The sequence below is a fragment of the Pipistrellus hanaki genome, assembly GCF_964339955.1.
Source record: "Pipistrellus hanaki genome assembly, chromosome: 8".
In the NCBI taxonomy this organism is placed as follows: domain Eukaryota; kingdom Metazoa; phylum Chordata; class Mammalia; order Chiroptera; family Vespertilionidae; genus Pipistrellus; species Pipistrellus hanaki.
In genome coordinates, this window is record NC_140510.1 from 17,987,079 (window position 1) to 18,000,113 (window position 13,035).

The 13,035-nt window shown below is 42.8% G+C and overlaps 1 protein-coding gene across 1 annotated transcript in view; it reads right to left on the reverse strand.

Moving 5' to 3' along the window:
- DARS1 (aspartyl-tRNA synthetase 1) overlaps window positions 1-979 on the reverse strand; it is a 58,364-nt gene extending 57,385 nt beyond the window's left edge. The window contains exon 1 of the mRNA XM_084892267.1: window positions 754-979. Within this exon, the coding sequence (XP_084748393.1) occupies window positions 754-819 (66 nt within the window). The 5' untranslated portion in view covers window positions 820-979. The remainder of the gene's footprint in view (window positions 1-753) is intronic.
- Between the last annotated feature and the right edge of the window lie 12,056 nt (window positions 980-13,035).

The window sequence follows — 13,035 nt, forward strand, 5'->3', positions numbered from 1 at the left end:
CAGCATAAATGGGTTAGTTCATATTTCAGCAACCCCTATTCCAGCTCATATTCTTACAATGTCCCATTCCTTATATAGTTTGTCAGAAGTAGAAAAATTAGGAGCCGGGCAGTGAGTCAAGGCTCAGTTTTAACACCACACATACAACTTGTAGGATGGCATCAAACTTTCATTTCTGAAAAGCACTGAAGGACCCCTGGGTGTTATGCATTACCCCACAAGATTTTGGGTCACTTCATCTCAAACGCACTCTCTGTAAGCTTCCTACCTCACCGAATCACTTATAGGGAGAAAGAAAATAAAAATGACAAGTGTTCTTTACAGCTGTCACACGGAAAACGGCCATTCAACACACTGTCAGGCCGTTTTACTAATAAGTGCTGTCAATGTCCCAGGTGGTGGTGGTGGATGGCGTGAGGGACGTGCCTAACCCGGGAGACTCCAGGGTGACCCCGCGCGGCCACTTCCGGGGCAGGGGTAGGGGCAGCCTCACGTCCACCCCTCCTCGCGGCCCGCTCCCCGTGGGCCAGGCCGGGGAGAAAGCGGTCCGGTCCGGAGAGCGTCTGGCCGCGCTTCTTGGCCAAAGCCCCGGAGTCCCGGCGAGGGCCCTGGGCGCCCGGACCCCAGCCCGCGGCCCGCAGGCGAGGGGCCGACACGGGCCCCGAGGGCAGGGTCCCGCACACCCCCCGCCCGCCCTCCGCGCGCTCCGGCCCAGGGGTCTGTCCTCCCGGCCCGAGGAAGGGGGAGACCCACTTCCGCCGCGTCCATGACTTCCCGCGGCTTCTCCTGAGTCTTGCGGCTGGCGCTGGCGCTGGGCATCGGGGCAACTGGACGGGGTAGCGGTCACCACCCTCCCTCGCAGGCTTCCGTAGGGCAGGCCAAAGGGGCTTCTCCCTCCCGCACAGTCTCCGCCCTCCCTGCACTTCGGTCACGGCACACGCGTCCCGACTCCGCGTGGAAGGGCGACTCCGGAAATGTCGCGAGAAACGCAACTCTCTCGAGATCCCAGAGAGCTATTTATGCCGCGAGGTCCTCTGGCTCCGCCCCTTCGGGTGTTTAGCTGCGTCGGAGGGAAATCCCGGGAATTGGTAGTGTTTTGCGAATCGGCGGTGAAGGACGGGGTCCCTGGGCGGGCGGTCAAGCTCCCAACTGAAACTGCTGCCCGGCTCTCTTTTAAGCCTCTGGGTCCCTCCCGGCTTCAGCCGGGGACTGTTCCCTAACCGCAGGCTCTGCCTTTCCTCCCTTGGACCTCCCGGCCTTCACCTTCTCAGCGGCAGCAGAGCTGCTTGGAGCCATCGGAGACCTTCCGCTGCTGCTTAGTGTATTGGGACACAGGAGTGCTGGGTTACCTGTAATTGGCTGCCTGGAGGTGATTCTTTCCCCATTTCACTGGCCAAACAAGTCACATGGTCATTCCTGAGTTCAGCAGAGTAGGGTAATTTACTCATTCTTTAGGGAGCAATACTGAATGTTTCTGGTCAATAAAACATCCTATCACACCTATGAGGTTCCAACATAGAGTTTGTGTCACTGCTCCATCTTGGGATTTTTTTTTTTTAAGCTTGTATTCCCTCATTTCGATATTATCCTAATGAATGAGTTGATGCTCAGAAATCTGAATACAAATCTCTTATAGTGGCCTTTTGCTAGGGATAAGGTTTATTTTTTCCCCATCTTTCTATTGCCCATGCGGCCTTTACGTGCACCCCTTAATTCCCTTTACCTGTTAGGTTATTCTCATTTAGGATATAGCCGTTGGGGAAGATTAAATAGGTACTTCTGCTCTGGCCTTCCTGATAGTGAAGGAATGGAATTTGCCAGATCAACAGACACGTGCCTTATGCTGAGGTCATGGATCTGCTCTAGTAACCTTAGAGCTGCAACTGAGGCTACAAGTTTGTTGAATTTGCAGTAGTCTCCTGTCGCCTCCTGACTCTGTTTCTGTGGGAACCAGACTGGTGAAAATAAAAATATGATGGGGGCTATCAAGTATCAAATCTTTAAGGATTGCACTAAACTGCTATTTCCCCTGGGGACATGATGTTGTTTATAATTTACTATCCTAAAAGGGGACAAGGGAAGAATTTAGAGATTTCCTGTTAAGCTTTTTGCAATATGATAGCCTTATCCCATAGGCCAATATGGGAACAGCTCTGACCATGTCACCCAACCACCTTGCAGCTAGCCAAATAAGCCATGTAGGCAAGAGCTGGTTTGAACTGCAGCTAATCTGTCTTGGAAAAATGCCTTGTGATCCGCCCAAAACAGAATGGGAGGAGAAGCAATCTTCCACTCACTTCCCTGTTTCCCCTGGGAGACTGTCTGAAGAGGTACAGTTCCTTCCTTCCTACCGATGGAGCTTCACAATATGAAACCGCATAGCTGGAGACCAGAAGTGGCTCCTGAGCAACAGGGTCCTCATACTGCAGTCCCATGACCCTTTGTTTCAGTGTTGTCCTTTTTGGTGTGTAGGACAAGGATCACAGGGATCTGACACCTTTGGCTTCTTCTTTTCACTCTCCAAATAAGTAACAAAATGTCTGAATCTGAAAGTGGCCTATTGTCTCTGGCACTGGCATAAGAATAGGCACATAGATCAATGGAACAGAACAGAGAGCCCAGAAATAGAGCCATGCCTTTATGGTCAATTAATATTTGACAAAGGAGGCAAAAGCAAACAATGGGGTAAAGATGGTTCCTTCAATAAATGATATTGGGAAAATTGGACAGTACATGAAAAAATGAAAGTAGACCACTATTTTATACCATATATAAGAATAAACTCAAAGTGGATAAAAGACTTAAGTGTAAATCACGAAACCATAAAAAGCCTAGAAGAAAACATAGGCTGTAAAATTTCAGACATTTCTCATAGCAGAATTTTCACAGATACATCACCAAGGGCAAGGAAAACAAACATGTGACTACATCAAACTAAAAAGCTTTTGCACAACAAAAGAAACTGTTAAGCCAAAACCTGTTTGGCTCAGTGGATATAGAGTGTTGGCCTGGGAACTGGAGGGTCCCAGTTAGATTCCGGTCAAAGACATATACCTTGGTTGTGGGCACATCCCCAGTAAGGGGTGTGCAAGAGGCAGCTGATTGATGATTCTCTCTCATTGATGTTTCTAACTATCCCTCTCTCTTCCTTTCTGTAAAAAATCAGTAAAATATATTAAAAACACACACACACGCGCACACACACACACACAAAATCTTGGTGAACACGTTGTTTAAAAAAAAAAGAAAAGAAAAGAAAAAGAAACCGTTGAGAAAATGAAAAGGGAATCCACTGAATGAGAGAACATATTTGCCAATGGTATTTCTGTAAGGGATTAATTTCCAAAATATATAAAGAACTTACACAACTCAACACCAGGAAGACAATGCATTAAAAAATGAGCTAAGGACCTGAAAAGACATTTCTCCAAAGAGGACATACAAATGGCCAATAGACATATGAAAAAATTCTCAATGTTACTAGTTATCCAAGAGATGCAAATTAAAACCACAATGAGATATCACCTCATACCTGTCAGAAGGGGTGTCATCAAAAATTAAGTGCTGGTGAGGATGTTGAGAAAAGGGAACCCTTGTGCACTATTGGTGGGAATGCAGACTGGTGCAGTCATTATGGAAAACAGTATGAAATTTCCTTAAAAAATTAAATATGGAACTGCCATTTGACCCAGTTATCCCACTACTAGGAACATATCCTAAGAAACCAGAAATACCAAATCAGAAAGAATGTCTGTATCCCTATCTTTCATAGCACAAATTACAATAGCTAAGATCTGGAAACAGCCCATGTACCCACCAGAAAAATGAGTGGATAAACAAGCTGTGGCATATTTACACATGAAATACTATGCAGATGTAAAATACAAGGATCTCTTACCCTTTGAGACAACATGCAGAGACCTGGAGAGCATTATGCTAAGTGAAATAAGCCAGTCAGAGAAAGACAAGTATCACATGATCTCACTCATATGTGGAATCTAATGAACAAAATAAACTGTTGATCAAAGTAGATCCAGAGACATAGAAGCATGAAATGGACTGGAATTTCAGAGGGAAGGTGGGGGTAGGAAGAGATCAACCAAAGAACTTGTATGCATACATCCATAACCCATGGACACAGACAATAGGGTGTGGAGGCTTTGGGCAGAAGTGGTAGGGGGGAGTCAGTGCAGTTACAACGGGTCAATGGGAGAAAAAAAGGGAACATATGTAATACTTTCAAGAATAAAGATTTTAAAAACTAGAACTGCCTTTTGAACTAGGAATTTCACTTCTGGAAATATATCCTAAGAAACCTGAGATACTAATTTGAAAGAATATATGCACCCCTATATTCATAGTGGTGTTATTTACAATAACCAAAAAAACAGCCCAAGTGCCAATCAGTGGACGAATGGATAAAAAAGCTGTGGTACATTTACACAATGGAATACTACTCGGCCATAAAAAAGGGACAGTATGGATGAATCTGGAGATTATTATGCTAAGTGAAATAAGCCAGTCAGAGAAAGACAAATATAATGATCTCACTTATATGTAGAATCTAATGAACAAAATAAACTGACGAACAAAATAGAAACAGAGACATGGATACAGCTGTCAGAGGAGTGGGGGAAGAGGGGACAAGAAGAAAGAGGGTGAAGGGATTAACAAAAAAACACATTCATCTCACATAGACACAGACAACAGTGTGGTGATAACCACAGGCAGGGGAAGGAATGGTGGGGCTAGGTGGAGGTGGGCAAGGTAGAGGAAAATGGGGACGGAAAGAGACTTTGCTTGGGGGTGATGGGCAGAGCATGTATGCACAGAAGTTTTGTTGAGTTGTACACTTGAAACCTGTATAATTTTGCAAACCAGTGTCACCCCAATAAGTTTAATTTAAAGAATTTTAAAAAGTGAAAGTAGCTTGTTGTACCTTGGCTGATGGAGTCAACCAGAGCTTGACCTTAGCCTCACTTGTCTTGTGTGTTCCTATTTTGACAGGAACTAATGTGGGGTTCTGACAACTACTAAACGTGTCAATTCCAGGAAAATGACTTGTTCTAAGGATAGTCCCCCAAGGACCAGTTCTAGGTATTGCTTTTAAGAGGTTTGAAACACCATTGTGATTTCTAATCCTTGGCATAGTATCCTCCTAATCCACCATTTCACTTTTTGTTTTGCTTTGTTAATCCTCATCCGAGGATATTTTTCCATTGAATTTTAGAGAGAATGGAAGGGAGGGGGAAAGACAGAGAGAGAAACATGTGAGAGAGACACATCGATTATTTGCCTCCTGCACTCACCCTGACTAAGACCAGGGATTGAGCCCGCCCTTTACTGGAATGGAACCCAGGACCTTTATTCTGCGGGCCAACACTCTATCCACTGATCCAAATCGGTTAGGCCACCATTTCATTTTTTACATTTCATCTGCAATCTGAAAATATTTAATGGAAAATTCCAGAAATAAACAATTTGTAAGTGTCAAATTGCCTGCCGTCTAAGTAGTATGATGAAATCTTGAGGCATACCACCTAGGACTTGACTCATCCCTTTGGTCAGGTCTCCACACTGTATATGCTCCCTGCTCCCCGCCTGTCAGTCATTTTATGGTCATCTTGGGTGAGGCATCACAGTGGTTGTGGTCAAATCACTCTCATTGTTCTTAACAACAGTTCTAAGGCAAAAAATGGTGATGCTGGAAATTTGGATACGCCAAAGAGAAGCTGTAAAGTGCTTCCTTTAAATGAAAGAATGCAAGTTCTTGGCTTAAAAAGGAAAGAAAGAAATATTTTGCTGAGATGGCTAAGATCTATGGTAATTAGGAATCTTCATAAAATTGTGAAGAAGGAAAAGGAAATTTATGCTAATTTTGCTGTCTCATCAAACTGAAAAAATTACCACCACATTGCATGATAAGTGCTTAGTTAAAATGAAAAGGGCGTTAAAATTGTGGGTGGAAGATATGAACGGAAAACATGTTGCAATTGAAGGCAATGTTGTGCTCCAGAAAACATTAAACCTATACAGAGTCTTCAGCAGGGGATCCCCTGAAACCAGTGATGGCCAAGCCATTCACTGCAAGTAAATGACCCTCCTCAGTAGCCTAACGCTATGTCACAATGCCTATGTCATTCACCTCACTTCATCTAATCACATAGGCATTGTATCATCTCACATTGTCATAAGAAGGGTGAGTTCAGTACAATAAGGTATTTTGAGAGAGACCATATACACTAATTTTTTATTACACTGTATTGTTATTAGAGGCCTGGTGCCATGCACCAATGGGGTCCTTAGCCTGGCCCAATGTGGGCCCCCTCAGGGAATATCGGACTGCCAGTTTTGGCCTAATCCCTATAGTCTATGGGGGTGGAGGTGGGGAAACCAGCAGTCCAACATCCCCTGAGGGAATGTAGTAGTGTGTGAAGCAGCAGGCGGCTGGGGAGAAGCCTGAGCCCAAGCCAGGTACTGAGCCAGGTACCTCACCACTCCCACTCAGCCTGGCTCCACTGCGCTGCTGCTCAGTAGCTGCCACTTGGTAACCATGAGCCCTGAGTCTGGTACCCGTGGGTCAGCTGACAGGGGGCAGCTCCTGCATTGAGTATCTGCCTCCTGGTGGTCAGTGCACATCATAGCGACCAGTTGACCAGTTGCTCGGTTGCTTAGACTTTTATATATATAGATAGCTGTCCTGTTTATTTATTTTTAATTTATTTATTGATTTAGGCACACATGTCAAACACAAGGCCCGCGGGCCAAATCCGGCCTGCCAGGCCTTGCAATGTGGCCCGCACCGCGCTGTCATCACTGCACTCCGCTGCGTTCCATCACAATGACGCGCGGTGACATAGGAGGCTTGTGATCTCGCCGGCCGCCTCACCGGCCGTACTTGCTATCTATTACGCATGCGCATAGATAACAAGTCACGCGAGATTCAGGAGGCGTGACCTATAGTCCGGCATCCGATGTGGTTGTGCGGGTGGCAGAGCAGAGGAGAGAGTGAGTGTGCGGGCATAAAAAATACACAGCAGAAGCTGCCAGTTCCTGGCATAAAGTGTAGGTATAAAAATCGCAACAGAATCTGCTATCTGTACCCAGCCAGGCATTTATTGACTGACTTTTTTTTTTCTCCACTCCATCTGCCAAATCAAGCTATCCCTGTGCAGTTTTCAACTTTTTCCTTCTAACGCAGATTTCCAATAAACTACATCTTTTACTGCCAATATTGATCCCAAAATGTCCAGGAAAAGAAAAGTTGACGGTGAAGGCAGACAATTTAATGACAAATGGGAAAATGAATACATGTTTGTGCTTAGAGAGGGCAAACCAGTGTGTATATTGTGTTATGAGACAGTGTCGGTGATGAAAGAGTACAATATACGTCGTCATTTTGACACCAAACAAAATGTTAAGTATGGCAAATATACTTTGGAAGAAAAGCATAACATTGTTAAAGAACTAAAAGGCAAACTACAATCACAGCAGCAAATGTTTACAAAGGCTACAGCGAAAAATGATGCTGCAGTGAAAGCAAGCTTTATAGTGGCTGAAGAAATTGCCCGTACTTCAAGGTGTTTTTCAGAGGGTGCCTTTTTGAAGCAATGCATGCTAAAAGTGTGTGAGCAAGTATGCCCAGACCAGATACAGAGTTTTCAAAATGTCAGTTTGTCAAGAAACACCATTGCAGATAGAGTTCAAGAACTCTCAGGAAATCTATCATCAGAGCTGGCTGAACAGGCATGCAGTTATCTCGCTTTTTCACTTGCTATCGATGAAAGCACAGACAACACTGATACAGCGCAGCTGTCCATCTTTATACGTGCTACGAAGACCGACCTCTCTGTCACTGAGGAACTTTTGGATGTAGCTGCCATGCATGGGACGACGACTGGTAGAGATATATTTGAGGCTGTGGAGAAATCTATAAATAATTTTAAATTACCCTGGGAAAAGTTGGTGGGGCTAACTACCGATGGCGCACCTTCAATGTGCGGAGAAAAGAAAGGCTTGGTTGGACTAATGAAGGAAAGAATGCAAAAAAGTCACTGCCACACACCCTTGATTACTTATCATTGCATTATCCACCAAGAGGCTATGTGTGGAAAAGTTCTGGACATGAATGACATAATGACCACAGTCATTAAAACTATTAACTTTATACGGGCACGTGGCCTGAATCATCGCCAGTTCCAGCAGTTTTTACAGGAGGTGGGTGCAGAGCATGGAGACGTGCCATACCACACAGAAGTAAGATGGCTGAGCAAGAGCGCAGTCCTCAAAAGATTTTTTGAGCTCAGAGAACAAATTGCTCTTTTCATGGAAAGTAAAGGAAAGCCCTTGCCTGAACTGTCGGATCCCGCCTGGCTATGTGATTTTGCTATGATGTGTGACATATGCGAGCATCTCGCCCAACTGAATCTGAAGGGACGCAAACAAGTCATCACGAAGATGTCTGACATGATCACAGCATTCCAGCGTAAACTTCAACTATGGAAGTCCCAACTGGAACAGGACAATCTTGCCGACTTTCCCGTTTGTTTGAGTATCTCAACCACTATTTCTGGTACTTTTCCTTGCAGTCGGCTGGCTACCAAAGTTAGCCGTTTACTAAGTGAATTTGAGCGGCGCTTCTCTGACTTTAGAACACAGCACTCAGGCTTTGACATCTTTGCCAATCCTTTTACAGTTGATGTCAACAATGTGCCCCATCACCTTCAGATGGAGATAATCAAGCTTCAGTCTGACAGTGGCCTGAAATCAAGGTTTCAGGATGTTGAAATTGAGGACTTCTACCCTCTACTGCCCCCTGACTCAATGCCAGAGCTCCGACTTCATGCTGCCCGTATTCTATCCATGTTCGGGAGCACCTATCTTTGTGAACAGATGTTTTCAATAATGAATCTGAACAAAAACAAGCACAGATCACGCATTACCGATGACAAGCTCCATGCTGTTTTGCGGGTTGCTACAGCCCAAGAAATAAAACCGAACATTGACTCATTGATCCGGGGAAAACGGTGTCAGACATCTAGCCAGAAAACAAAACAATGAGCATTTTAGGTACATTCCAATATTACTGTTTTGCTTGATACCAATATTACTGTTTTGCTTGATAGCATGTGAGTTGGTTAACAGCACTGTTAAGGAAAAGATTGTTCCACTCATTTTAAATTCACATTTCTGGTTAACATTGTCAGTTTATGACTGTTCAGTAAACCATTCGGCCCGCGATTTAGGCTGAATTTTAGATTTTGGCCCCTTCTCTGATTGAGTTCGACACCCCTAGATTAAGGTGTTACATATGTGTCCTTATTCCCCCATTACTCCCTCCATCCCCCCCTCATGCCCTTACCCCCTGTTGTCTGTGTCCATTGGTTAGGCTTATATGCATGCATACAAGTCCTTTGGTTGATCTCTCCCCCTTCCTTCTGAGTTTGATGGTCTGATCGATGTTTCTCTATCTTTGTGTCTGTTTTTGTTCATCAGTTTATGTTGTTCATTATATTCCATAAATGAGTGAGATCATGTGATATTTATCTTTCTCTGACTGGCTTATTTCACTTAGCATAATGCTCTCCAGTTCCATCCATGTTGTTGCAAATGGTAGGAATTCCTTCTTTTTTTACCACAGTATAGTATTCTATTGTGTAGATGTTCCACAGTTTTTTAATCCACTCATCTGCTGATGGCACTTAGACTGTTTCCAAATCTTAGCTATGGTGAATTGTGCTGCTATGAACATAGGGGTGCATATGTCCTTTCTGATTGGTGTTTCTATTTTCTTGGGATATTTTCCTAGAAGTGGGATCACTGGGTCAAATGGGAGTTCCAGTTTTAGTTTTTTGAGGAAACTCCATACTGTCTTCCACAGTGGCATACTTTTCTCCACATCCTCGCCAGCACTTGTTGTTTGTTGATTTGTTGATGATAGCCATTCTGACAGGTGTGAGTTGATATCTCATTGTTGTTTTAATTTGCATCTCTTGGATGATTAGTGATTTTGAGAGTCTATTCATATGTCTATTAGCCATCTATATGTCCTCTTTGGAGAACTGTATATTCCGGTCCTTTGCCTATTTTTAAATTGGATTGTTTGTTTGCTTTTTGGTGTTGAGCTGTATAAATTCTGGACACTAACTACTTATTGTATGTATCATGACAAATATTTCTCCCATTCAGTAAGTTGTCTTTTCATTTTATTGATGATTTCCTTTGTGGTGCAAAACCTTTTTAGTTTGATATAGTCCCACTTACTTATTTTTTCTTTTGTTTCCCTTTCCCAAGGAAGCATTCTGTTGTTTTTTGTTTTTTAAAAAAATATATATTTTATTGATTTAAAAAAAAAATATATTTTATTGATTTTTCACAGAGAGGAAGAGAGAGGGATAGAGAGTTAGAAACGTCGATGAGAGAGAAACATCGACCAGCTGCCTCTTGCACACCCCCCACTGGAGATGTGCCTGCAACCAGGGTACATGCCCTTGACCGGAATCGAACCCGGGACCCTTCAGTCCCCAAGCAGACGCTCTATCCACTGAGCCAAACTGGTCCCGGCTATTTTATTGATTTTTTACACAGAGGAAGGGAGAGGAATAGAGAGTTAGAAACATTGATAAGAGAGAAACATCGATCAGCTGCCTCCTGCACACTCCCTATTGGGTATGTGCCTGCAACCCAGGTACATGCCCTTGACTAGAACCCGGGACCCTTGAGTCTGCAGGCCGAAGCTCTAACCACTGAGCCAAATCAGTCAGGGCGCTTTCTGGGTTTTAAAGGCCCTTTAGATGACTCTGGTACACACTAGGTTTGAGGAGGGCTGCCTAGTTGTTAAGGATATAGGAACTTGACTAGCCTGGATTCATAGTCCAACTCTACCACTTACTAGCTGTGTGGTTTTGGGTACATTCTAAAACTTCTGTTTTAATCTCCTCATCTATAAAATGGGGATAAACGAGAGATGCAAATCAAAACAACAATGCGGTACCATCTCACACCTGTCAGAATGGCCAACATCAACAAATCAACAAACAACAAGTGTTGGCAAGGTTGTGGAGAAAAAGGAACCCTCGTGCACTGCTGGTGGGAATGCAGACTGGTGCAACCACTGTGGAGAACAGTGTGGAGTTTCCTCAAAAAACTGAAAATGGAACTCCCATTTGACCCAGTAATCCCACTCCTAGGAATATATCCCAAGAAACTAGAAACACCAATCAGAAAGGATATATGCACCCCTATGTTCATAGCAGCACAATCTACAATAGCCAGAATTTGGAAACAGCCTAGGTGCCTGTCAGCAGATAATTGGATCAAAAAACTGTGGAACATCTACACAATGGAATACTATGCTGCCATAAAAAAGAAGGAATTCTCATCATTTGCAGCAACCTGGATGGAATTGGAGAGCATCATGCTGAGTGAAATAAGCCAATCAATGAAAGAGAAACACCACATGACCTCACTCATTTATGGATAATAAAGAACATTATAAACTGATGAACCAAAAGATAGATATAGAGACAGTAAAGCAACAAGCAGACTGTCAATTTACAGTGGGGAGGGGAGGGAGATCTGGGGGAGATAATAGATCAACCAAAGGACTTGTATACATGCATATAAGTACAACCAATGGACATAAAACTCTGGGGAGGGAGGGTATGTATGGGAGGGAGGGAGGGAAGCAAAAAAAAAAATCAATAAAATATATTTAAAAAAAAATAAAATGGGGATAAAGCCTAATCCTTATATTCTAGGTTGCTATGGTGGTAAATGAATCTATCCAGATAGAATTTAGAACAGTGCTTGGTGTCTAATTAATACTTAGCAAATGAACTTTATTATAATAGTAGATAATATGTAAGTATTGACCCTGAATCTCATTTTATTTTATTTTATTTTATTTATTTATTTTTATTTTTTATTTTTTATTTTTCTGAATCTCATTTTAAATGGTTGGGTTTAGATAAAAAGATAGGAGCCAAGCTTACTTTATTTGTAAAGTAAGGACATGGAAACTCCCTTGAGTAAAGTTGAGTATTCTGACCCCTATTTTCTCTGCTTGAAACTCTTTTTTTTTTCTTCTTAACTTCCTGGTTTATGATTGTGATATGGAAAATGTAGACGGTGCCAAGTTCTTTGGAGTTTATGCAAATAATACATAGCACACATTGTTATGTTGCTCTTCATTTTCTATGAAGGCCCATTGTCATCAACTTTATATCCTGTTCCCATGAGAACTTTACCTTTTCTCCTCTTTGTACTCTATTCTTGATGGATTGTCATGTTTCTCACCAAGACAACTTACTCTCTTTCTCTGCTGGTCCATTGAAAACCATCTTCTAAGTTTTCCATTGAGGAATCTAGGTAATCCTTCCCCTTGTTTCTCCTTTGCCTTCCATCTGAGGCAATTCCAAGTGCTTTACAGTGGGCACCTGCCAGTAGACACTAATGACATTTTCACTGGCCCAACTGCATTTCCAAGCTTTGTTTCTTTACATTTGATTGTCTTCAGTATTTTATGTGATTTGTAAACACACTGGGTAGAAACAACTCAATAAATGACGAGTAGTAAGATGAATAATAAAAAGTTATAGTTTCATAAAAGGAGAGTGAGCGGGGCCCCTCTCCCAAATGAAGTAAGGGATATCCATATGTTATGACAGTGTAATGCATAACATAAGTAATACATAACATAAGTAGGGGATATCCGTATGTTATGACAATGCTGGCTAGCTGCTACTTTGCTTAAAAATATTCTTTCAGTCACAAACTTGTTTTTGTAATCTTCCCCTGCAGTACCCAATTTACTTTCCCTTCTACTTAACTTCTTAATCACTCTAGAAGACAACCAATCATTTATGATGTAGGCCCCACATCTTGGTGTGATTTCTTATTGCTTTCTCTTCTTCCCAACATTGAAACATCTACCAAAATCTTTCTGCTATTGCCTTGTTAACACTATCCATCTGTAATTTATCTCAAAGACCAGACTTTTTACAATTGTGGAGAACTGGAGAGTTCAAGGTAAAT